The 26,365-nt window shown below is 47.2% G+C and overlaps 1 protein-coding gene across 1 annotated transcript; it reads right to left on the reverse strand.

Annotated features, from left to right (window-relative positions):
* Positions 1–2,651: 2,651 nt before the first annotated feature.
* Positions 2,652–26,365, reverse strand: TGM5 (transglutaminase 5). Its single transcript, XM_032417547.1, has 12 exons — positions 26,041–26,365; positions 25,672–25,917; positions 22,537–22,655; positions 19,865–19,993; positions 19,099–19,276; positions 10,038–10,176; positions 9,295–9,398; positions 8,954–9,193; positions 4,967–5,332; positions 4,320–4,480; positions 2,993–3,126; positions 2,652–2,805 (listed from the first exon to the last, which is right to left on the reverse strand). The coding sequence occupies exons 1-12, from the start codon at positions 26,363–26,365 to the stop codon at positions 2,652–2,654; spliced, it is 2,295 nt and encodes a 764-aa protein (XP_032273438.1).

Here is a 26,365-nt window from a genome sequence, read left to right on the forward strand (position 1 = left end):
ATATGATATTTGTCTTTCTCTGACTTATTTCAGTTGGCATAATACTCTAGGTCCATCCATGTTGTCACACATGGCAAGATCTCATTGTTTATAATGGCTGAATAATATTACTGTGTGTGTGTGTGTGGTGACATCTTATTTATCCATTCATCTATGGAGGAACACTTGCGTTGCTTCCATATCTTGGCTATTGTAACTAATGCTGCAATAAACATAGGGGTGCATGTATCTTTTTGAACTAACGTTTTTGTTTTGTTTAATTCCAGTAGTGGAATTACTGGTTCATGTGGCATTGACTTTTAATATCTCAATGTAGTTTTGATTTGCATTTTTCTCATGATTAGTGATATTGAGCATCTTTTTGTATGCTTTTTAGCCATTTGTCTATCATCTTTGGAGAAATGTCTATTCAAATCCTTTGCCTTGTTTGCTTTGGTTACTGCTCTATCACTTGGGCCTAGAATATTCAACACATACGTTCTCAATAAATGTTAAATGAAGAGTTGAAAGACAACCTTGACATTCAGGGAAGGCTTTAACTCGGAGGAATGACTCTGATGGGAATTCCAGGCTTCTATAACAGACCAGGGTGGAGAACTGTGTCCTTTACATGCTTCTCAAATCACATGAAGTCTGCTCAGCTCTGCAAAATGGAATCTACTCTAAGCACTGACATTGTAGGCAATGACTGTGATCCAAGACTTACAGGAAACAGATGCCTACAGGTGATCACTGTCTAAACTCCCTAGACTGCCTGCCTGAAGCTCTTCATCCCTTGGCTCTAGCCTTATTTTTTCCTGCTACTTAGCTCCTCCAGCTCTGATCTCTAGCTATCTGACTGACTTGCAGTTTCTGACTGCTTTATTCCACCCCAACCCCTTTGACCCTGAGTCTATTTGGCTAGTTCCTGGTCTTTTAGCTTAAATGCCACTCCCTCCAGGAAGCCTTCCTTGATTCACAATCCCAAGATTAGACAAGCTGTCCCTCCTCGTGCTCCCGCAACACCCTACACTCACTCCAACAGTAGTTCTCACCACTCTGTGTTATAACCTATTCATTTTTCATTCTCCACATGCCTAGACTTGTGCTCCTTGAGGGCAGGCCCTCGTCCTTCTTGTGTCCTCACTGCCTAGCTCAGGGCCTGGCCCCTAGTAGAAACTCTGTGAATATTTGCTGAGTGAAAGTGTTAATGAATGTAGTGTTAAAATCAAGATTCATGAAAGAGTCTGAGGGTGGTAGTTGAAATGTTCCAAGTACTTCAGAGGTCACTGTCTCTGTAAGATGTTCCCATCCACAATGTTTTCCTGAAATCATTTTTCATGATTGTTAGGCAACAGTTACAGAATGAAACAATTATATGTTACTTCCCGATCCCTGCTGTCAGGGTTCTCCTGGTTCTCAGCCTACTCTTTAATAGGACCTCAACCTGCTATGTAATTCTCACCACACCCTCTTCTCTCCCTCTGATCAATTACACTTAACCTTTTGTTTATATATAATAGAAGTATTTATTTCATGTGCATGCATTTACTATATGCCCAACATAGCTGTCTCAGTCATGTAGCTAGTGCCTGGAGGGCAGGTGCATCATGCCTTTCTCCATCTCGAACTTGGCACAGTGCCATGAGAAAGCAGTGTATCTGAGAGGAGATAATGATTGGAATTGCTTTGGTTCAGAAGGAGCAAACACACAAGCTACAGCCAATAGAAAGGTCTGAGAGTACTTCATTCCCTATCAAAAATCTACTTCACTGCATTAGTCAGCTGGCTTTATCTCCAGAATCACGGTCATTCCAGGTCCACCCAGCACCACAATGTACTGGTAGACTTTGAGCCAAGAGGCTGGAACTGTTAAGATTGAGGGACATCTTAGATGTGATATGGAAAGGGATTCAAAGGAAGGCCAAGTGAGAGATCTCGTAGGCTTTTTCCCCCCAAGATACAAAGAGTCAGTAGTATGTAGAAACTCTTACGGGGTTTTGGTTTCCCCAACCAGATCATGACTGATACATCATCTGTAAATACCTTCCTTACCTGTTGACATGTCTATTGTCTATATCCCGCCCATCCACCATAAATAGAATGTAAGCTCCATGGGGGCAGAGCCTTTGCTTTGTTCACTGTCTTCTCCGCTACACTCAGAGCAGTGCCTGGCACATACTAGGCGCTCAGTAAGTCACCCTTGAATGGACTCCAGCATTGCAACAGGAGGACACTGCCAGCGTCCAGGCAATAGGTGGGGGCTGCTGCAGGGAAAGTGATGACTGCATGGGTGCAAAGGGGGTGAGAATAAGGACTGAAGTTTATTGGGACGAGGGCGCTAGCCACTGCAGTGACAAAATGACAGTGAGCTGCTCAGCCAATTTTTGGGGTGGGAGCAGTAAGCCCTGACCAAGTCCAACCAGTGTCCTCAGACCTCTGTGCTATCTCACACTTCTGGATTGGATACCATAGAGTCCCTGGGCTCTGATCAGAGTCCTGGGGAGCTGTGCAAATGGCCCAGGGGACTATCCACCGCTGACATCTCCTCTGCTGCTTACTTTGGAGCCCCGCAAAGCCTCTGTTGTGGTGCGGAGTGGCAAAGCTTGCATTTGAACTTGCACCTTCTCCTGATGCTTAAAATCTATGCATCTGGCTCATTGTTCTAGAATTTATAACCTCAAGTCTACATAGACATTCCTGTAACCCTTGATGTCCTTAAACTTGTTGCTCCTCAGATTCGCTTGGATCTGCCTTTGGCCACTCTTGAAGGGGACAGTCTCCAGTGTGATGCTGGCCCTGTGTTGAGGTTTGAGGACTCCAATGCTGTAGCAGAGAAAAGAGAATGTTAGAAGACCATGGGCATCATGAGAACCCCAAAGCTCTTTTCCACTGAGCAACCAGGGCTTTCCTTTCGTGGTGTTCTCAGAGACTGGCCTCGGTGCCCGTCAACAGAAAGAAGGCTCGTGAAAGGATAGGATGGGGGCAAAGGCCGCACGCTGCCAGCACTCACAGGACTCTCTGCTGTTTCTTGAAGAGCCCGCTTCCTTCCACAGTTAGCACACAGTCTTCCACGTGCTCTGAGAGGGGGTTTGAAAACAGCACCTGGATGGAGAGTGGCTGGTTCACAACGGCAGCTCCTAAAACCTAAACAGAGAGATCCAGAGGAGAAGAATGGAGCAGAAGATTAATCTCATTCCCCAATTCACCAAACATTTACAGAGGGCATTGCTCTTCAGATCTATTTCCTGAAGAGCTGGACTTCTGTGGCCCATGTTTTTCCAGCTATGGTTTAAAACCAACTCGATGGGTTATCATTAATGTTTTTTAAAAATGAAATAGAAGAAACATGAGATAGTTATGTAAAACTGTGCTTCATTTATACATTCATAGATGTTTGTATAAAATATTTTATATCCCTCAACCCAGCATATGGAAAAGTCGGATAAATTGGAGCCTCTAGTGATGTTTCCTCTGCTCCAAGGATTTCCTCCAAGTGTAAAATAATCCCGAAGGATTCTCATGCATAATTTGAATGGATAGAATCTTCTTTGGCACTTTCTTACTGCAAGTCCACTCCATCCCATTTCTCCCTCTTAACATAACGGGCTCATTTCCTTTCACCCCATTGTGTGAGTGAAGAGCAATGGAACATTCAAGACTGTAGAGAGATGGAAGTAGCCTCAGGAAACCTGGAGGCACTTTTGGAAACCCTCCCTAAAACAAGACTCCAGTGGCTGGGTTGGCCAGATGCTCCCCACCAGGGGGCACCACAGGCTCGCTTGGTAGGGTCTAGGAGTTTGCTTGGCCTGGGGAGACAGCACTAAAGAAACCCATGAAGTCTTCCCATTCAGAGGACCACAGAGCGTCACAGCAGGCGGTGTCCTCAGAGGCCAGCTAGTCTAATCCTCTCATCTGACAGTTCAAGAAGCAGAGGCCCAGGGACTTGTTCAAGAATGCACAGCCAAGAAATGGCAAATCACACCTGAGCTGACCTCAGGCAGTGCTTTTCTTCCCACTCAGCTTCCTCCCATTTGAGCTCATAGTTCCTCATGTTGACCCCAGGGAAGGCCAACAGTGGGAGGTGGCACAAGAGCGGGATCTCTTCCCGTCCTCTCCATGGCACCTGCTCAAGGTCCACCCATAAGGACTTTGATGGTGCAAGAGGATGGACACCTTGTCCAATGTTTTCAGATGAATCTCATGTTCCCGATAGGGAGGTACCTGGGGACACCAGACGAGGAAGTGGAAAAGAGGGGCTGCTTTCCTGAACAGACTCTCAGAGGGCTGCACTCCCCACAACCCCACGCCAGATCCCCAGGAGCCCCCAGGCCACTTACGTTAATTATGATGGCTGGATAGGCTAAAGTGATGATCTTGTCCACCAGGATCTTTTCCGGACTGCTCTTCTCTTCACCCAGGGCACTGATGCGGATTAGCTTGTCTGTTGACAGGTACCGGCTATACTGGGAATAGGGAATTCTACAGGAATGGGTCTTTGCTAGGGAGAAAACAAAAAGATGAGGTGAAAGTAGCTGGGAAAATCAGCTAGGCCTGGGTTGGATCTGGGGGACCCTTCTTTGGAGAAGAGAGGACCAACATGTACTAAGCCCCAGTAAAGCAGGTACTAAGTTTTCAGGTGGAGAGGCTGAGGTTAAGAGAGGTAAAATGGTTTCCCCAAAGTCATTCTCCTGGTAAATGGATGAGCTGAGGTTCTAACCAAGTTCTGGATGTCTCCAAAGCTCAGGCTTCCCCTACTAAACCAGGCTCCCTTCCTTGAAGTAGTAAAGGGAGGGGAGGAGGAGGAGGAAGAGAAAGGAGAAAAGGATGGGGGGAGAAGGAATCTGTGCCAAAGGGGACATTAAGGAAGACTGGTGTCACAGAGATCTGTCCCCAGAACCTTGTGGTCTGGCTTGTCCCCACTGGCATTTCCATAATGCACTCTGTGTACACAGACTGTCCCCATGCCCAGACCCAGAGCCCATACCTTCTTCAGGAGAGACTGTGATAAAGGCTGTGTCCTGCCAGAAAGGGGGCAGGGGGCTGCCATCATGCAGCAGGGACTGGGCACTCAGGTTCACTTTGAGGTCCTTGAACTGGAGTGACATGTTGAGAGCCAGCAGGACAAAGCTTATGTCCTGGCCCATGTGGGGCGGGTCGAGCAGCTGGAATTTCAAGGAGACCTGGACAATATCACTGGGCCGAAGGGAAGGTGTGTGCAGCCTCCAAAGGCCATCCCCACTCCGTGGCTCAGGTGTGGAATGTTGTGAGTCTGCTTGGTGGGGGTCTTCAGACCTTCCAGCCTTCAGCTTCTGAAGAGCCTTCAGGAACACCTCCCTCTCCTGGGGGGAACCTGGAAGGGCAGAGACAGCATTGGCTGTGGGCCAGATTGACCCAGGGAGGTAAGCCTTGGCCAAACACTGTAGGGCTGTTAAAACCTTCATTTCCAACAACAGACATTCCCTACCATTCAACAGGTGCTTTCTTTTTTTTTTTTTTTTTAGATTTTATTTATTTACATGAGACAGAGCACACGAGCACACACGAGAGGGGTAGGGGCAGAGGGAGAGGCAGGCTCTCCACTGAGCAAGGAGCCTGATGCTCCCCAGTGGAGATAGGGAGGGCCCTTTGGACCTTCTCTTTGGTGCCACAAAAGGCCTAGAACTATTTTTTTTTTTAATCACTAGCACTGGGCACCTGGGTGACTCAGGTGGTTGCGCGACTGCCTTCAGCTCAGGTCATGATCCCGGGGTTCTGGGATCGAGTCCCACATCAGGCTCCCTGTTCAGCGGGAAGCCCGCTTCTCCCTCTGCCTGCCGCTCCCCCTGCTTGTGCTCTCTCTCTCTGTCCAATAAATGGGTAAAATCTTTAAAAAATAAAATAAATCACTAGCACTTTTTTATTTGTTTATTTACTTACCTTTTGACTCCCTTTACCCATTTCTCCCATCCCATCCCCCTGCCTCTGGTATCCACCAATCTGTATTCTGTATCTATGAACTTGGTTTCTTTTCTTTTCTTTTCTTTTTTTTTTAGATTCCACATATTAGAGAGGAAATCATACAGTATTTTTCTCTGTCTGACTTATTTCACTTAGCATAATGCCCTCAAGGTCCATCCATATTGTCGCAAATGGCAAGATTTCGTTGTTTTTTTGTGATTGAATAATATTCCATGGTGTATATATATATATACACAACATTTTATTTATCCATTCATCCATCAGTGGACACTTGGGCTGTTTCCGTAGCTCGGCTATTGTAAACAATGCTGCAATGAACATGGGGGTGCACATATCTTTTCAAGTTAGTGTTTTAGTTTTCTTCAGAGAAATACTCAAATGTGCAATTGCTGGGTCATATGGTAGTTCTATGTTTAATTTTTTGAGGAACCTCCATACTGTTTTCCACAGTGGCTGCACCAGTTTGCCTTCCTACCAACAGTGCACGAGGGTTCCCCTTTCTCCACATTCTCGCCAGTAACAACAAAATAATCCATATATAGATGAGTAAAATGGGGCTCAGAGAGGTCCTGTCATTTGTCCAAGTCCCACAACTTGCAAGGTGCAGAATCCGGGTGGAAGCCAAATCTACCCAACATGAAAATCTGTGCTCATGGTCATGGGACTCTATTCTGCCTTCCCCATGGGAAAGATAAAGGCCCACAAATGGGGAAGAGTAAGGCTCTTAAAGACAGCAGCATGGTGTGATTTCCTGTTCCAGAACCAAATGATTGATCAGGTGTAGACTAAGTCCTGGAAATGAAAGTGAGAAGCCGAAAGAAGAAAGGAAGGAAGGAAGGAAGGAAAGAAGGAAGGAAGGAAGGAAGGAGGAAGAAAGAAAAGAAAGAAAGAAAGAAAGAAAGAAAGAAAGAAAGAAAGAAAGAAAGAAAGAAAGAAAGAAAGAAAGAAAGAAAGAAAGAAAGAAAGAAAAAGAAAGAAAGAAAGAAAGAAAGAAAGAAAGAAAGAAAGAAAGAAAGAAAGAAAGAAAGAAGAAAGAAAGAAAGAAAAAGAAAGAAAGAAAGAAAATAAAGTAAAATAAAATTCAAGCAAGCTGAATTCCCAGAGAGGCCTGGCTTCAGTCCTGGGAGGTACCGTGGCAGGAATACTCACCCGTGCTTCCCTAATAATCCTAGTAGATGTGTTCACCTAGCACTCACTGCCCCCAGTGTCTGTCCCCACCCCTTCAGTCTGCCCCCACATCCTCCCCAAGCAGAGGCACTTTTTATCCCCTTGCTCTGGGGGTTATTCTAAGCCTGGTTCCAGGCAGAAGAGGATCTCAAGGCATCTGCTTCAGCAAGAGTGGGCCCAGGGAGATATGAATTAGATTTAGCTCACCTGTGGTCTGCTCTACCCCCAGATCCTGTTAGGCTGAGTGGGAGGAGAGCAAATACTGCCCGACTGAGCAGCACCCTCAGGCCCACAGGAATATAGCTACAAACCCCCCAAAATACAGTGGAACCCCATGGACCTCTAGCAAATGCTGTCAATGCCCCCCCACATCCCCTTAGCGCTCGCCAGTTCAGTGCCCACATGCCCTACTTCCAAATTCTAGCACCTTCCACTCTGTTGAGGCTTTCTTCACTACCAGAGCTGCCTTAGCCTATGTGTGGAGCAGGCCGAAAGTGCTAGGGACTTGATACCCCAAGGAGAAGGCCTCAATCCCTGACTGACAGGAGTTGGTGGATAAATAGCCTAGCCCCCTTGCCTGTTGGGTAGGATAAATCTGTGGTGGTGTTCTACACTTGATACTGAATCCCTGATAGGGTTGCCAGATTTAGCAAATAAAAATACAGGGCCATGTAAATTGAGTTTCAGATTAACAACAAATAATTTGGGACATGGTTAGATGAAAGAATTACTCATCCTGTATTTTCCCTGGCAACCCCACTCACAGAGCTCCCCAGCAGGAGCTGAGCTCCAGCTGCCTGTGCTGCTAACGGGCTTGACGAGGCACCCTGTGTTGGCCTCCTCCCCTCCCCTGTCTCACTTGCTCACTCTCCTTCCTTCCACTAGTTCCTGGATGGCCTCACAGATCAACCACTTGTACTTGAATCCTTGCCTCAGGACCTGTTCTGGGCACCCCACCAAGATAACCCCAGAGTGGATGGAGGTGAAGGGGATGACGAGCAGCATCCTGGGCTGTGTTCAATGCTTGCCTCTCACTGTGTAAAACCCCTTCCTAGGCTCAGATTCTGGAGCTTCTCTGTGGGTCCCAAAGGCCCACATAGACAAACCACGGATACCTACTCCCCAGCACTCCCAGCAACTGCTCAGCTACCTGCCACTCCCCTATTTTCCTGATTCACTCTTGCTCAGCTCCTGCCGCTCACTCAGCTTCTGGCCCTCATAGACTGTATATTTTCACTTGGCTCCCTTGTGGTTGAACCGAGTGGTTGGTGTTTCTCAAATTTTGGGAATTAGTTCATGCCTGACTACTTTAATTGCCTATTCACCCCTGCTGACTTGAGTAAGAAGCCCCTGCCAGGTACCCCCCTCAGACCCATCCTCTGCAGGGGGTAGGTGTTGGAGTAAACATTCGGCCTTATATTAGCCGTGGTGCTGGTTAGTGGTCTGGATTGTCCTCCAAATACTCAATAAAACAAAGTTAATTAGACAATATGTCAAATGAAATTCATTAAATTAATAGGATAGGGTTTACTAAATCCCCTCCCATCTTGAGAAGGAGGCTAACTTTTCAGGAAGGCAGAGTGAAGGACTCACATACTATTGATGGGATGCCTGTCAGTGGCCCTATGGTCAATGTGACCGTCTTGTGGAGGTTGCTCACTGGCCTGTGGGATGTGGGGTGGCGGTGGGCACAAGCAAGTGAGGCAGTGGGAACATCTCAACTGGGACCTTAAAACTGAGGAGACAGTGGACCTGGGTTCTGTCCCTCAGATTCTGTCTGGTTCCCTAGCTGGCTGGGAGGGTGTCCCCAGGACTTGGTCTCCGGCAGGGGCTGGCTCCGTCATACCTTCTATGTATTTGTAGTTCTCCGTGATGTCATCTCGCTCATCACTTTGAATGCCCTTGGTGCTGATAAAATTGCCAACCGTATTCGTGTCCCGGTGAATTTTCTGCTCCTTCCCTCTGTAGACAAGCCAGGACATGCAGTCAGCATTCACCATGGAGAAGGCAAAGGCTGTGTCATAGTTCAGCTCCACCTCTCCCTCTTTGATGGCTCTGACCGAGGCAGGGCCACAGCAGTAGAGGCCTGAGGAGAACAGAAGAGCCATGATGGGCCGTTGCTGCGGGGTCAGGCAGGGGCAAGGGCGGTGTCTGTGGGAGTGGGTTCCGCCTTCCGGACAGCCTCACCGTTGCTCGTCTCCTGAGGTGTGGCATCCAGCACCTGCCAGCCTCCATATCCAGGAGGGAGATCCTTTCGGGCCATCCAGCATTCATTCCACACGTGAAAGTTCCTAAAGGAGAAGCCAGAGGAGTCAGTGTCAAATGAAGCTAAGGGAGAGCTTGTAGTGCTTGTGTTCTTTGCAGAGCAAGGCAGGGGATGGTGGGCAAATGGCCCGCTAAGTAGAAAGACAGATTTAGTGCACCCTAGGCCTTCAAACCTCCGTGGGGGAGTGGTACCAGCTCTTCCTCCTGTGTGAGCCTTGACTTGCTCAGAAAATAGCTTTCTTCTGTGAATAGAGAGTGAAGGCTTCTAGAACTAACTGAAGTTAAAAATCTCTCTCTCACTCCCTCCAAAACGTCCTCATGGCCCTTTCCTGTGTGTGCTGCTGACTCACAGGGCCAGTCATGGTGTGTCTGGGGGTGAGGCTTCAGGCCCGCCTGTGGCCAGAGCTGCAGGCTGATATTAAATGAAGGAGATGACAAAGAGGGAAACCTCACCCGGGGGAGAAAGCTCTTGGGATGTGAGGATCCTAAACTCAGAATCGGTTTTGTGTTCAGCTGTGTCTCAGCCTTTGAGTTGGGGATCCAGAGCCCTGGGACTGGTGAAAGTGAGGGGGGCATGAGAGGGCAGCACGCTCGTGGGCGCAGGCCTGACCCACTCTCTGCTGAAGGGGTTTGCCCTGGAAAGAGACGGAGAGGTTGTCTCTCACCAGACACTGTCCTTCTTCTTGTTCTCCAAGATCCTGCCCGTGCTGTCATAATGCTCATCTATGATCAGGTTTCCATCTGTGTCGTGGCCAGAGTCAAAGTTGGTGATCACACGGGTGGGGATCCCCAGGCATCTCATCACTGCAGAAAGACCAAAAAAAAATCTCCTATGGGCTGTGGATTCAGGAATCCTACGGATTCCCTGGGCCCAGGGGAACCATTCATTTGGCACTTGCAGGACGGGTCAGGAGCTGTCTGCGGCTATGGGTTGAGGATGTTGCCAACCTCTCTCCCCACCTTCCTGAGCTCCTCTCTGGGGCTCATGGAAGAGACTCCGGGCAAAGGTTGGGCTTCTGGTTGCTCGGACAAACAATGCCAAGGCCAAGCAAGTTGTGAGTTCTCCTGCCTGCAAGCAGCAGGGGACAGGCACACCCCCTTTGGCAAGACTCAGTGGCCTGACTCAGTCTCACTTCTCTCTTGGCTGTGAATCTCCATCTTCAAGCCAAATAGCTAGAATTTTGGCTCAGACCATCAAATTCTTAGACAAAGAGGTCTGTGGCTTGGACTCCCCCTTCCCCATGGGTGTATTGTCTTGGAAACTTATCAAGGAAAGCATCACAAAGGAAGGCAGAAAAGGATGGAAACTGTAACAAAAGCTTAGAAAAGTGAGAGTTTGTACCTGGTAGAGAAATTCTAGAAAGGAGGTACACCCTTGCTTTTATTCCTGAGGAGGTATCTTCCCTTTGCCAGCCAACTTCTTTTCTTTGTCCCCTGCCATATTTCCCCCATTCTGCACTCTTTACGTACAGCAATATCCCCCAGTCTGTCCTACCACCAATGCTCTGGGGACCCTCCCACTTCAAGTCCAGCATTGGCAGGTCACCCCACTCAATAATAATATAATAAAAATAATTCAATAATAATAATACCCACCAGGCATGTTGCTAATTTATCCTCAGGACAGCTCTACATGGAAGCTGCTATTATTATCCTCATGTTAAAAGATTAAGAATCAGAGGCTAAGAAAAGTTGGCAACCTTGACCAAAGTCACACAGTTGGGAAGTTGCAGACCTATCACTCAAATCCTGATTTCACTGTTGAGCTCGTACTCAATTCTGAGCCCCCCTCCCAGTATTATGCACACAGTTCAGCGCTCTAGTGTTTTCATCTTATTAAACACATCAAGCATTTTCCTATGTGATCAAATATTGGCACAAATCCTCTCCAGGTCAGGGTGGGGACACATCTCTGGATACAGCTTGGAATGGAGAGGAGAGAAGCCCAGAGGGGAACCTGGAGCTCTCTTGGAGTGGCAGGTCTGTGCAGGGCCAAGGAATGAGGGCAGGGAGTGAGGAGAGCTGACAAGTGAATTGTGGGTGGAGGTAACACAGGACAGCCTCAGAGGGGAGGGTGAAGTTTGGAAAAGCTGCCACTAAAGGAACATGAGACAGGAGTAAGGCAAGAGCATTCAGGTGACTCAGGAGCATTGCACTGAACATATTTATACTAAGATTACAGTCAGGAGGGTGGGTACCACTTATGATAATAAGAGAAGGCATGCCAAGGAGGGTGGGCAGGGAGAGCAGGAAGCAAGCCTCCGAAATGCACCCTGACTGATGAATTCATAAACAGCCACTTGGAGTGTCAGTGGTGGTATCGGCTCCTACTCAACAAGGCTGGATGGACCTTTCCCACCTGAACACAGGTCATTATTCTCACAGCACTCTGAAGTTCTCTAGTAGACATAGGACACGGCTTGTAATGATTTGTTTGCTAGTTGGCCCTCCTGAGGGCAGGGATTGTGTAATATTCATCTTTACCATTATACAGCCATTAACAACACAGAGCCAGACCTGTTTTGCAGAAATTTGGTGCCTCGTTGCTAGATGGGTGAATGAGTGTCTCATGAATCTTTTGCCCGTTCCGGTGATTTCTGACTTGACACACAGCACTATCGTAATGACTGGGCTATGGTTTGGGTATCAAGCTTGACTGTCAGTAGAGCATAAGCTTTGAGTGGTGATGGATTTGCCCTGATCCATTCCCACTCATTCCTCTTCCTGGCTTGTGAGAGGCCTGGGATGGGGAACAACAGCTTGTCCCAGTGAGGCTACGGTGGGGCTAGAATGGTTGTTTACATGGGGAGTGAGGCCTCCCTTAGCTTCCACATCACACGATGGGAGCTAACAGTGCTCAGATCTGCATGAAGTCATACACATCTCTTTTTCCTGGGCTCTTGCTCCCTCTGTCCTGCTTACTCTGTCCTCCCGCAAAGAGCTCATCCTGTCTCATGGACTCATCTCTCCCTGTGTGCCCACAACTCCTGAATTTGAATCTTGAGCCTGTATGGAGACCTCGCTGCTTCTAAACACATCCCCAGTTGCACTTATCCTCCTTGCCAGCTGACGACATCATGCCGGGCACGGTGCTAAGCACTGCACAGGCATGATCTCATTAAATCATCTCCACAACCCTGGGGTTATCACCACTTTAAAGAGGAGAAACCTGAAGCTTAGAGAGGTTGAGGTCACATGGCAGAGCCAGGGCAGGATTTAAGCCCACGTTTCTCTGATCTCAAAGCATCCCCATGCTTCTAGTGACAAGCCACACCACTGCTGCAACTTCGCTAGGCATCCCGGCAGCACCTCATTCTCAGTGCACCGTTCTCTGTGAAGTTTTCACTGCCTACTTCACGCCACACTGGCCTCCCTTCCCATGCTCTCACCTGTGCCGCATATTTTATCACTGGATGGAACTCTCTGGGATCTCCTGCATTTGTCTTATCTTGTCAGCCAGATCACAAATCCGCCTAGAGTAGGACTCATAGAGGACATTTTTCTTGCATTTCTTTGTTTCCAGCACAGTGCTGGGCACAGAGTAGATGCTCATTAAATTTATGTTGACATGAGTTGTCTTTAACCTGTGGATAAGATTTCTGCAGACTATCAGTCCTAGTGAGTCACAGTTTGACCTGAGATTCAGATGACTCTTATGGTGATAATTTTGTGGGAGCTGAGTCCTCCGTAAAAAGGAGGTGTGTGTGTTTGTGTGTGCACCCACGTGCATGCACACTGACACAGTGACACTTAGACAAAGGTGGACAAGATATCTGAATTGGGAAAGGGCTGCAGGGTTCCCAAGGTAGATACCACACCACACTCCCAGCATGAATTACTATGCCTCTTCTCTCAGCCATTCAGCACTCATTCAGTGATACGTATCAAGCCCCTGAGATTAACCAGGCAATGGGTTAGACGCATACACAAAAATGAAAGACATTCCTGTCCTCAAGGAGCACAGCTCATTTTTGACTGGTGAGGGACATCATCCCAGTGGTGTATTAAAACATGGAGTCTGTCTCAGGACTGGCTGCAAAGCTTCTCACCAGTTCTTTTCCCTCCACTGCTCCCCTACTACCTCTTCATGTGGAAATGTGGCTCCCATTTAAAAGAGAATTCAGTGGAAAGTTAGAGTTCCATTTGTTGAAATTTGTTTGGTCAGCTTTGCTGCCACACTTCCGTGGTTTATACTGAAGAATACAGTCAAAGCTTCAGCTAACAGAGTTGAAGTGATTGCATTTAAATGTGATGATATTTAGCATCTTTTAATTTCTCCCTGGACACATTAAGCTTCCAAATGGTAAAAGTATCTTCTGCTCCTATGCCTTTAATTGTTGCTTAAACCCAGATGGTTATATTGTCTTGACTTTTCAGATATACCTTCACAAGGTCATATTAGAACTGTTCTTGACTGTCTGCAATGGCAATGAATCTTAAAACTGCTCTAAAAAATAATGTCTACTATAGGGGCACCTGGATGCCTCAGTCGGGTAAGAGTCCGACTCTTGATTTCAATGTAGGTCATGATATCAGAGATCGAGCCCCACATCAGGCACCACACTGAGCGTAGAGCCTGCTTAAGATTCTTTCTCTCTCTCTCTCTCCCTCTGTCCCTCTCCCTACTCACACATTCTCTCTCTCTCAAAAAAAAATTGTCTACTTAAATTACCAGGCATGTAAAGAAGCAGAAAAATATGACTCATAACCAGGAAAAATGTCAATCAATAGAACTAGATCTAGAAATGACAGAGATGATAGAATTAACTGACAAGGACCTTAAAACAGCTATTTTAAATATTATAAATATGCTCAAGAGGAGGTAAAGGAAAACATGAACATAAGAAGTGAAATAGAAGATAGAAAGATGATTTCATGGAACTTATAAAGATGAAAAATACAATATATAAAACAAAAAAATTTTGGACAAAACATTGCGCTATAACAATATACTCTTTCTTCTGTAAGAGCACTTTCAGAGACAATGTTACATATTAAATACATCAAAATGTTTCCCTATCATGGGGGGAGGTGAATAGGAACAGGTTATAAGACAAAAGGGAGGAAACACCAATTAGTTAATTAATTTTTTAAAAAGGGGCCTGAAGCAGACCTGTTATGATAAATATTATGAAATGAGGAATATGATTAATTTAACCCTAAACACTCCATGGAACAGAGAAAGGAAATAATGTAAAAAAGGTGATGGAGATGATGGGGAACTGAATTGTAGGGGATGACTAGAAACACTTTGTGAGTGAGACCCAGCAAGACCTCTGGCGTCCAAAAGGCTGAGATTAAAACAGTATCAGTACGACTAAATGTAATAGCTAACATTTATGTAAAGCTAATCATGTGCCAAGTATTTTTCTAGGTGCCAGACATATATTAACCCACAACCTGGTAAGGGAACATTCCACACAATCCAAGATGTCTCATAAATCAATGGAGAATAATAGATTTGTGTTTGAGCCAAAGGTTGAGGCAAAATAATGCACCAGGACGTTGGCTGAGGTACCTTTTGTGAGAGCTAAAGGCTCAGTAAAAACAATGAGAATAAGAGTTGTATTCAAATGAAGATAATGAGGTACTTTATAGAGGCCACTACACAACTGAGTGAGAGGCAATCTTAGATGGGCATCTAGCCCAGGTGTGTTCAAAAAAGTTTTAAGCAGAGGATCATTGCAAGGCAAGGCATAAGAGGGGATCAAATATACAAAAGATATACACATGGGGTAGTTTTGGGTGAAGGGAGGAGGGCCCAGGCCCGAGCAACACAGCCTCCTCATTTCCCACCACCCTTCCCACCATGGCTCCTGGGCCCAGGTGTCTACAGAGGAGGGGATCATGCCCCATAGACCTGCTCACAGTAAACATTCATGTCTTTCAAGTCATTGCTGCCCCCGCCCCCACCCAATGCAGCTGTGGGCAGGAACAGACCAGGCACCTTCCTAGGATGCCTGACTTTAAAACAAAAACAAAACCCCAACTTTATTGAGATATAATTCACATACCATAAAATTCACCCTTATAAAGTGTACAATTCAGGAGTTCCGGTCCAATATGGCGACGTAGGAAGACCCTGAACTCACCTCCTCCAGGCACGCCAAATCTACACCTATTTATAGAGCAATTCCTCTGAAGAAGAACTGAGGGCTGACTGAACAGCTTCTGCACAACAAAAGATAGACCACATGGAGAGTGCAAGAGAGAGGGAGACATGGTGATGAAGTTAACACCCACCCCAGCTCTGGGAACTGCAGTGAGGAGGGATAGTACTGGGGCACTGTGAGTTAGTCTGCCCTGGGACACAGAAAAAAAAGTGCAGTTTAAAAGGGCAAAGAGAACATAATTAAAAAAATAAATAATAAATAAAAGGGCAAGGAGAGTGTAAAGGAACCAGCCTTAGAACCCTGACAAATGGCCAGTGGAGGGGGGTACCTGCTGGAACTCTCTCCAGGTTCCTGGTCACAGGGAGTGGATGGCCAGAACAGAAAAAGCCTGATGACTAAGAGCTGTGGGTGGCCAGCCCGGAGTACAGAAAAGGTAGGCCAGAGATTTGTCTGAAATTCCCCAAATAACAGCCAACTAAATGGATGTCAAAGAAAAAGCCCGTTCGAAAATTATAAGTGTATCTTTGATGCATGCAAATTTTCCTTTTGGTGATTTTTCTTGAGGAAGTTGAAATTAATATGTTGATTTTAAAAAGGCCGTTCTGAACAGAAGCAGTGCTGCAGAGGGAAGAATGCATTTCTGAGTCAGACAAGAGTCACTTGATCACTTCAAGCCTCAGTTTTCTCATCTGTAAGATGATGGTAATGATATATACTTTGCAGGTGGTCATGAGTGAAAGTGCCCAGTATTTGCCTGAAGCCTAGAGGATGCTGGGTAAATGGCAGCTGCTGGTGAGGTTTATGCATCAGTACAGCCTAGTGGTCACAGCCTGCCACACTTGGGACTGGCCCTGCTGCTCAATTTCCTTGTCTGCAAAGTGAAGATGATGATGATAGACCATACCTCACAAGGTCATTTGGGGGGATCAAACGAGGTGATCCTAGCTGTACTTACTAAACATTCACTGTAGCCAGAAGCTATTTATTCTTAGTACTCTCCATGTATGAATTCCCTCAATCCTTCCAATAACCCTATGAGGTAGGTACTATTACTTCCTCCATTATAAGTCTGGGGCACCACCTAAGTGACTTGCCCAAGGCTATTCAGCCAACTGATGGTAGTGCTGGCACTTGAACCCAAGCAGCCTACCTCCAGAGTCCACATGCCTCACCATTGTTCTAGGTTGTCAAGAGTTTAGCACAGTGCCTGGCACAAAAGAGATCCCCAGTAAATGACAGCTATTGTGAGTGTGAAATAATAGTACTAATAAATGTGCTTTGGCAGCTATATGGAGCTAAGGAATTTGATAAATCCTTAACTTCTGGTGGAGGAAAAAGGCTGGGTCTTACCCATCTTTGTATCCAAGAGTACTTAAAGCACCGTGCCTAGCTAGAATAAAGACTCAATAAGTGTGGCTGGATGAATAAATGAGTTTTTCAAACAGATATATTTATTAATATACACCATGCTGGCCCTTTTGGGGAAGGCTGCTGCTGCCTGAGCTACAGGTGGATCAAGCCACATTTGACCCACTTTGCCCAACCTTTTGCTTCCCAGGTCACTAAGGGGCCATGATTCTCAAAAACATTTTAATTGGCCTGCTCTCCTTGCATAATCTACATTCACTGGCTGCACCCCTCTCATCATCCAGTTCCAGACAACCACACCCAAAACCCTGGTCCTCTCCCTCTCCACACACACACACCCAGCCCATTAGTCTCTAGGTTTTTCCATGCAGAGAAAAGTTCCCTCTCCATTATGCACAAGAATGATCCATTCTCTGCCTCCCAGTCCTGTGCCTGCTCCCTGGATGACTCAGACATCCCAGTTCACTCATGTCTCTGTGGCTCTGAGCATCAAAGCTGTTGAATTCCTGGTTTCCTGTCCCTGGGGAATCAAAGCCTCCAACTCAAGGCGAGGCTCTGCAGCAGCAGAGGAGGAAGAGCTCAGGACTTCTTCCTCATCAACCCATGTGAAGTCATCCTCTGTAGGTGTTGACAGAAACCTCCATGTACCCTTGGCCGGAGTCCTGGCGCTTGCTCCTCACAGCTGGAGGCGGAGAGGTCCCTAGGCTTCCTCCAAGAGCCCAGAGATGGGCTTAGCACACATGTGCACAGAGACTGCACCAGGTTTTGCCATATAGGGAATTTTGTTGTTGTTGTTGTTGTTTTTCAAGATTTATTTATTTATCTCAGAGAGAGACAGAACACAGTGGGGAGGGGCAGAGGGAGAGGGAGAGAGAGACTCTTAAGCAGACTCCACGCTGAGCACAGAGCCTGACGTGGGGCTCAATCCCATGACCCTGAGATCACGACCTGACCCGAAACCAAGAGTTAAATGCTTAACCAACTGCGCCACCCAGGTGCCTTTGTCATATAGGGACTTTCTACATGAAAGGCTGAGCCTGCAATAAACACTAAGCTGGCCTCCCTGGGGTGGACTAGAGAGTCCTGTGAACAAAAGTTGTTATTTGGCCTCTTTCCCCAGCTAACAAGAATAAGAATTTCCTGACTGTGACCCAAGTCAAGTATACACATATGCATGCCTAGAGGCTGAGAGCTGGCCTAGGCATGGGGGGCAGGGTGAGGGTCAGGACCAGTAGCAAGTTGGGCCTTGGGTGAGGCAAAAGGCTTCCTCCTGCTATCTCTAATGTGTGACTCATTTCCAGGTGTCAGTTGTCTCAAGATTCACCACTCCCCCCCCTTTCTTCTGCTTGCCCTCTTGCCACCTACAAATCAACTTCCATCTGCTTTCTTTCTCCCATACATATTTTAAAATTTATTTTATTTTTTAATTTTTGAAAAGATTTATTTATTTATTTGAGAGAGAGAGAACAAGCACAGGAGCCTGAGCGGGGGTGGGGCCACGTGGAGGTTGGTGGCAAAAGGAGAGAGAGAGAATCTCAAACAGACTCCCTGCTGAGCCCTGAGAGACGTCTCTCAGGGCTCAGTCTCACGACCCCGGGATCATGACCTGAGCTGAAATCAAGAATCGGATGCTTGATTGACTGAGCCACCCAGGTGCCCCCACGCCCCATACATTTTTTTTTAGCTTTTCTTCTACTAGTGTAGCATCTACTCCCTATCTGAAAAACTGATCTCCCATTTTCCTCCATCACCTACCTCCCTATCCTGAGTCAGGCCTCTAGGCCTGCTGAACATGAGACAACTCCATATTCAAAGTCATTTTACTTCAACTGCCATCTTGCTCTGACCCCGTGGCCCACACCACCACTGTGAAGCACATTTCCCTTCCATGTCAAGACCACTCTACAGGCTCAGAAAGGGCACTAATCAGTTTGTAACTTTTCTAATTACTTGGCCTTTCATCTCATTCCCGTCTTGGACCAGACAGTTTCTAGCCAGGCTCTTAGGTTGTCCAAAATCAAAGGAAGAACAGGGAAGGGTACGATTTCTACCTCAGAACCATCCTCTAAGATAAGCTCAGACACATGAAGCCTGGAGCCAGTGATGAGGCAGTTTTACAGAAAGGGCTTCCTTCGAAATGTTCCCTGGTGGGACCTGTGCAAGCCTGGGACGAGAGTGGTTCAGAGGGCTACGACATGAGCCAGTACACTTTGGTTGTCTCCATGGGGCCCTTTCCGCTCCCTACCTGTGCACATGATGGCAGCAAAGACCCAGCACTGCCCGTAGCGCACCGGCTGGCAGCCTGTGGCATGCCACTGTTTCAGGATGGCCACGCTGCCCGTCCACTCCGCAGGGTTGATGCCGTCTAAGTAATTCTCACTCCAGTTTCCATTGAGCACCCCGTTGTCATCGTTGCTGTTGATCTGAAGAGAAACCGTACATAGGCACATTAGAAGTGTCCTTCTCCTCAGCAAGATGTGATGTGTGGGCTGCCTCCCAAGGTCTGTGGGCCTGAGACACAACGGACTCTTTGATCTCATTTCACGTGGGAATTTCCAGACCTGCTAGGGAAGGGGTCGGGGTGGGAAGCCAGCCGTTCTGACTTGTCTCCACTGTTAATTAATTTATTATTCTATTTCTACCTACCCCCTGCAAAGCTAGAGCTCGGCTCTGCGAGCTCTTAAAAATACTTCAGAGCAAAGGAAATTTCAAAAAGATAAGACCATTTCCCAAACCAGAGCTACACTCAGCCTTCCCTAAAACATGCAATTTGGAATTAATTGAGGCGATGGCCCCCACCCAGCGAATTCAGAGCTCAGCTGAGAAAACCTGTTACCCAGATTTTTTCCCTAGTCACAGCCAAATTGGCCTTGCCAGAGGGCCCCTGCTCTTGACTCTTCATCCCTCCCATTGTAGGGGGCCACTGTGAGTCGGCACCCCTACCCCACACATGGCTTCCTTCCTCCCTCCCTAGACACACCTTGGGTGGGCAGAGCCAGAGCCCAGCTCACCATGGCACACACCACTCTGCTGATGTAGATGGGGCTTCCCCGCAGGGCACAGTCTGTGGCTGGGTCGTTCTGGAAGTTCAGGCTCTTGTCTAGCAGCTCCAGGCAGATGTCTATGATAGTCTCTTCAAACTACAAGGGGGGAGATGCAGAGAGGCAGAACACCCATGATTGGCACACGTAGATATGGAAAGAAATTCATGACCTACCCCACGCGGCTCTCCAATAGAGTGTGTTTGTGGAATGTAAACCCGTTTGGAAGGTAACTGTGTCCAGTAGCCCAGACACGAACTGCCTCCTGAGCAAGTGCAGGGTCTCAGCGCTCTGTGGTCACAACCCACCCGGTTTGTATATCCTACAAATCAAATCCCTGGAGTTTTTTTCCCAATAGTCTGACTGGTTAAAAAGTCTCTTTCTCCCTCTTCACCTTTCAATGCTCACACTCCCGGAGCCCATGGGATGTTCTTGCCAAAACTGTGTTGCCTCATCTTCTACCTCCAGCTGCTGACCCAGCTCATCATTGGCAACGACTGCTCAGGTGCTGGTGCCAACTTGCCTTGGCATCTGTGACTCGGGCTCTAGAATGACTAATAGCATGTGAGGTATGGAAACTTCCCACCCAAGGCAGGCTGACTTGTCCTTCGGGCTTGGCATGCGTGCCATTTTATCTGAGGCTTTCCCTGAACCCGAGCCTGGTTTAGCTTCAGGTATGATGGAGCCAAGTTCTGTCTTCCCTGCCTGAGCATATGCTCTGTTTCTCTCCAGCTGTTCTTGTAACTCTATGCCGCGACCTGGCACAGTACCCAGCACATAGTAGGGACTCCATACATTCAACTCCAACGTTGAATGAGAGTAAATGAATGCAGTTATTCCCATGTAATATTCCCATATTGTAATATCCTGGACAATAAGCAAGATTAGGAGGCTTCTCTGACCCATCTTCCCCAGCGGACAGTTTCATCAGTTCACTTTTCTGCTTTGAAATGTTCAAAGGCCCCTAAGCCTTCAGAATCAAAGCTCTAACCTCCTCTATAAGTCACATAATACCTTCCCTGATCTGGCCCCCTTCTACTTCTCCAGCCTCATGTCTCAATACCTTCTGCTTCATGATTTTGCTCCAGCAACACCAGATTCCTTGTAACCCTTGCAGCAGACCAAACTGTTTCTCACCTTTGTGTTTTGGTTCATGCTTCCCTCTGTGATATTTTCCCCACTTGCCTTCACTTGGCTAACTCAGTTCAAGCACCTCCCTTCCTAGGAAGCTTCCCTGACGGCTCCATGCCCAACCACGTGCTCCTCCTCCAGGCTCCCAGAACATCCTGTGCTCATCTCAGTCTTTGCCAATTCCTACTGCATGGTAAGTGACCTGCTTATGCGACTGAGTCTCCACTACACTGTGAGCTCAGGGACCGTATTTAATTCACTTTCACATCCCTAGCACCTAGCACCCTGCCTGGCACTCAGCAGGCATTCAATGTCCACTGGATGAGAGGGAAGGAGAAAGGGAGGGATCCATGGCTCAGAAAGAAGCAGTTGCTCACTTCTGTTGCTCACAGATGACGGTAAGCTCCTGTCTCCAGGGACTCTCCAGATCCTCATTTGTCCATGCTAAGTGAGGAGCTGGAGAGGTCAGTTGGGGCGCATTGAGGTTGCCAGGTCTCATCTTGCCTATAGCCACCTGGTGGGCCTAGGCTGTGTGACTAAAGCCACATGTGTTAGAGTTCTATTTGGGCAAATCCAGGAGAGGAACCCATATCAAATGGACACAAGACTCCACAAGGGCCCCCAGGATTTCCCAGCCAGTAGCCATCTGGCAGCCGGGGCTGGTCTTCTCCCGGCAACAGTGTTGAGAGAGACCCCTCTTCCCTGGCATGGTGCTGGACTTCCTGGAGCACCCGCTGGAGGCTGAGCTTTATGTGGGAGGCAGGCTTTCTTTTTTTTGGGGGGGGAGGCAGACTTTCATTAAGGCAGGAGTTGCAAAGCATTGCGATGAACACGATGCTATTTTTACAAATAAAATAATGTTTTAGAATATACACAGTAAAGAAAATGTAGAGAAATATACACCATGCTGGTGACAGTGCTTAGCACGGCCTTCATACTCTAAGTACCTATTTTTGCAATGTTTCCTTGTAAAGTTTTAAAACAGCCATGTATTAGTTTTACAATGAAACAGATATCTGATCAAAACCAACAAAGAAGCAATGGTAACCGGGAGGGAAATGCATTGCTGCTCGCCAACCCTGCTTCTGGCTGAGATGTTCAGGGACCAGTTTCCTCAGTGTGACATAACTGATCTAGGGTCCGTGGCCTGGGCGATGAGGATGAAGTGAGAGAGGCAAAGGGGGCCCTACTGGAAACAGTTCAACAAACAAAAACCAGGCACCATCATGGCCATCATCACTCTTGTCCCTTCATCCTCATCATCGTGCTCAATGGAATTCCAGGGTGGGTGTCTTTAGCTGCTCTTCTCCCTTAGATCCTGATTCCAAACAAGACATGATCAGCAAAGAACACCTTCCAACCATCTGTGACTGCTCCTCTAGCTCCCAGATGTCATCTCACATCTTACTGTTCCCATCTGTCAGTTCTGGGTGGACCCTGAATGAGGAGAATCCTCCCACCCTGCTCCTGCTCCCCTCTTCCCATGAGCCAAGAGTAGGGCTGAAACTCACCTGTCCATAGTTCCAGGGGCATGGGCGGATCCAGTTCTTGTTCCCTTGGTAAATGAAGCCGTAATCATTCACGACATATTCCTGCCTCTGGGGCTCACTGTCCAAGTAGACAGAATCCTCTAGGAATCAAAGTGGGAGGACACAAAGCAGAGAAGTCAGTTTGCCCTTCCCACCCCATTCCCATCCCCAGAAGGCAAAGTCCCATGGAAACTAAGCTCTGGGGGCACCTGGGTTTCTCAACTGGCTAAGCGTCTGCCTTTGGGTCAGGTCATGATCTCAGGGTCCTGGGATCGAGCCCTGCTCTGGGCTCTGGGCTCCAGGCTCTGGCTTCAGTGGGGAATCTGTTTATCCCTCTCCCTCTGCCCCTACCCACACTCGTGCTCTCTTTGTCTCTCAAATAAGTAAATAAAATCTTTAAAAAAAAAAAAAGAGCTCTGAGGAAGGCATTGGATGACACCAACAGAGGCAGAAGGCGGCTGGTTCTTGGAGAGACCAACCTTCTATAATCCCTCAACACTAGCCACGGGTTCAATACAAACATGAGGTTGAACAGCAAAAATTTACCTTTGGTGGAATTTCTTGGTTTGCAAAGCACATTTACATCCTGACCCCGTTCAAGACTGAGGGAACAGGCTCAAAGCGATAACTTGTCCAAATCACATGTAAGTACAGAGTGAAATTTGAATACAAAGTCCATATGATACCATATTCCATGATCTTTCTGCTACACTCAACTAATCCCGATTGGAAAAGAGCAAACCAGAATTTCTGGGTCGACATTAACCTCCTCATTCCTTTTGTAGGAATTTAATCTAAAGACAGTATTGAGGAAGTGCACAGAGATTTGGATACTAAGCTGTTTATCTGAGTGCTGTTTATAACACTGAAAAGCTGGAAACAACCTAAACGCCTGGTTCTTGGGAGCTGGTTAAATAGCCATAATTCTGTACACTGTTAATATAAGATCACAAAATTGTATATATAGGCATTGAAATCTACACGTGATATATTAAGTTTAAATGGGTTACGTAATAATGTTACAGCATAAATTGATGTTTGTTAAAAACATATTTATGCAGAGGATTTTGAAGGCTATTCTAAAAGGTGTTAATAGTAATTTTTTTCCCTTTTTGCCTATTGGTATTCTCTAGATTTTCTGGAATGAACATGTATTACTTTCATGATATGAAAAATTATCTTTTTAAAATTGAGAATAAACAAAGGCCATGGGAGCAGGTGTCCCCTTTGCAGGTCCTGGAACAGTCTGAAAGTCCTGCCAAACACTTAGGTAAAAGTACTCTCCTTGCTTCCTCAGACTTAGCCTGCATGGACATCGGTGGAGGAGGACCCCTGGGAGAGATGTGTTTCATTGAGGTCTTGCACCAGTGTGGTGAGACCTGAGGGTTCACGGTTGAGACCACACACATCCCTCCTCGCAGCGGGGGCTAGCAGTGGCCAGAGCTCCAGGGTGGGGCTCCCCAGCCAATATCTTGGCCATGCTGATGGGGTAGCCACTGATCCTGACTTCAGCCCCTACTGCTCCCTACTCTCATACTGAGTCTCCCTGGGACCTGGATGGGGCACAGCTACAAAAAAGAAGTTCCCACAGATATCACTTTCCTCCTCACAGTCCAGGGGAGGCCTCAGTACAGTCTGAAACTCACAGTCTTGGAGGCCAGAAGGGGGGTGTGTAAGAGAGGGAGAGATAGAGAGAGACAGACAACTGTCCTCCTTGACCAGTGGCAGGGCCTTTTCACATGGCTAATGGGTGAGAGCTCTGGGCCACTCATTGACACTTGCTGTGGGTGGTGGGAGGTGGTTGGAGATGCTAGATCCCATTCAGGTTCTGGTACGACTCACCTGGCCCCCTCAGGATAAGGTTGGGGGAGCAGGTAGATAAGAGGGAGGAAGGGGAAGGGACATCCTCGAACTAGAAGTAAGACTGTTAAGTCTGGCCTCTGCCCAAAAGCCCACCAGCCACATTCTCTACTCTCAACTCTTCCTGTCTTTCTTCCCACTCTTTCCTCTTGGCTTGTCCTTCATTCAGCCCACAACATGTCTGTATGTCTGTATAACTATTCTGCCCCCAGGTAGATTTAGATGACAGGGATTGTGGGACAGGTAGTGCTGGGCTATTCCCTGTAGCTTTGTTTGTCTAAGACAAAAACTGGAAACAGCCCAAATACCCACAAATAGGAGACTAGTTAAAAACATTTGGTGCATCCAAACAGTGGAGTAATTGTAGCCATTAAAAAGAACATATTAATAGGAAAATACATTCAAAATTGAATTATTGAATTAAAAAAGCAAGTTAAGGCATGCTATGTACTATATAATCCCATTTGTGGTATGAATATATAATCACACATATACGCATATGTGTATAAATACATATTTAAGCATAGAACATTTTTGTAAGGCTGCACAAGAAAATGTGAACAGGATTTTCCTCTGGAAGATGGAACTTGGAGATTGTGATAAGGTTTTACTTGTCACCTTATACTTTCCTCCCTGCCTCCCTCCCTTCCTTCCCTCCCTTCCTTCTTTTCTTCTTTTCTTCTTTCTTCTTTCTTTCCCTTTACTTCATTGCACATTCAATGCAATGCGCTTATTACTCTTATAATGAAAAAAAACTAAGTTAACTTAAAAATGTATGGTGGGGCGCCTGGGTGGCTCAGTTGGTTAAGTGTTGGCTTTCGACTTGGATCATGATCCCAGAGTCCTGGGATCAAGCCCCGCCTGGGACTCCCTGCTCAGTGGGGAGTCTGCTTCTCCCTTTACACACCCTCCTCGTCCTCTCTCTCTTGCTTGCTCTCTCTCTCTCCAAATAAACAAATAAAATCTTTTTTAAAAATGTGTGGTAAAGGTAGATGTTAATAGTGGTCAAATTTAATTATAATAGTTTTCTTTTTAAGTAAAGATGACTTGGCTCATGTTTTTAAAATTCTAAATAAGTAAATAAATAGCAACTTCTCCCTGCCCTGTTTGTTGGTGCTTGGGAGTAGATGCTGAGTGCATGCAGTTGGGAGGTTTCTGGTAGCCAGGGAACAGGGATCTAGAAATCCTTGAGCCTGGCTCTCTGTGGCATTGACAAAGGGGCAGAGACAAGAGACCCCCACAGGCACTCTGCCTTACCTGGGCACCAGGGATTGAAGAGCAGGATGAACTCCCCAAGCTGGTAGGCTGTGACAGATCCCTGGAAAGAGTCAATATGAACTTTCAAGAGATACCGACCCACAGCTGCCACAGGAGGGGCGCACAGGATCACCTCCAGGGAGCTGGCCCCGTTGGTCTCCAGTGAGGCAATCCATGGGCTGGGGCCATGACGACCTGTCAGGCTGAACAGGGCTCGAGTCCCGTTGGACAGGTCTGGTAGGGGTCCTGGGAGGGAAGCAGAACAGAGGCTCTCTGCAGTAACTTCTCAACCCTCCAGAATCTCCCTAAATACACCACACACACACACACACACACACACACACACACACACACACCAAGGGTCCTCACCAGTCTCAGCCACGAAGATGATATTGTCCAGGCCTGGCTGGAAGCCCCGGTTCCTGAAGTACAGAGTGATGTTGAAGGCCTGGCCCCTGCGGACCAGGAGGCGGTCAGAGCTGATCTCGTCTGTGTGGTGCTGCACGTTGTTCCAGGCGCTCTGGAAGTCTGTGAGGGCCACCTCCAGCCCTGCAACAGGGAGCCAGGGGCATATGAAAGAGCAGGGTTGTGGAGCCTGGCCCAATCCTGCCCACCACTTATTAGCTGTACAAACTTGAGAAAGAAACTTAACCTCTCGGAGCCTTAGTTTCCAAGTCAGTAAAACAGATTCCAT

The sequence above is a fragment of the Phoca vitulina genome, unplaced genomic scaffold (genome assembly GCF_004348235.1).
Source record: "Phoca vitulina isolate PV1807 unplaced genomic scaffold, GSC_HSeal_1.0 scaffold20, whole genome shotgun sequence".
Taxonomy (NCBI): Eukaryota; Metazoa; Chordata; class Mammalia; order Carnivora; family Phocidae; genus Phoca; species Phoca vitulina.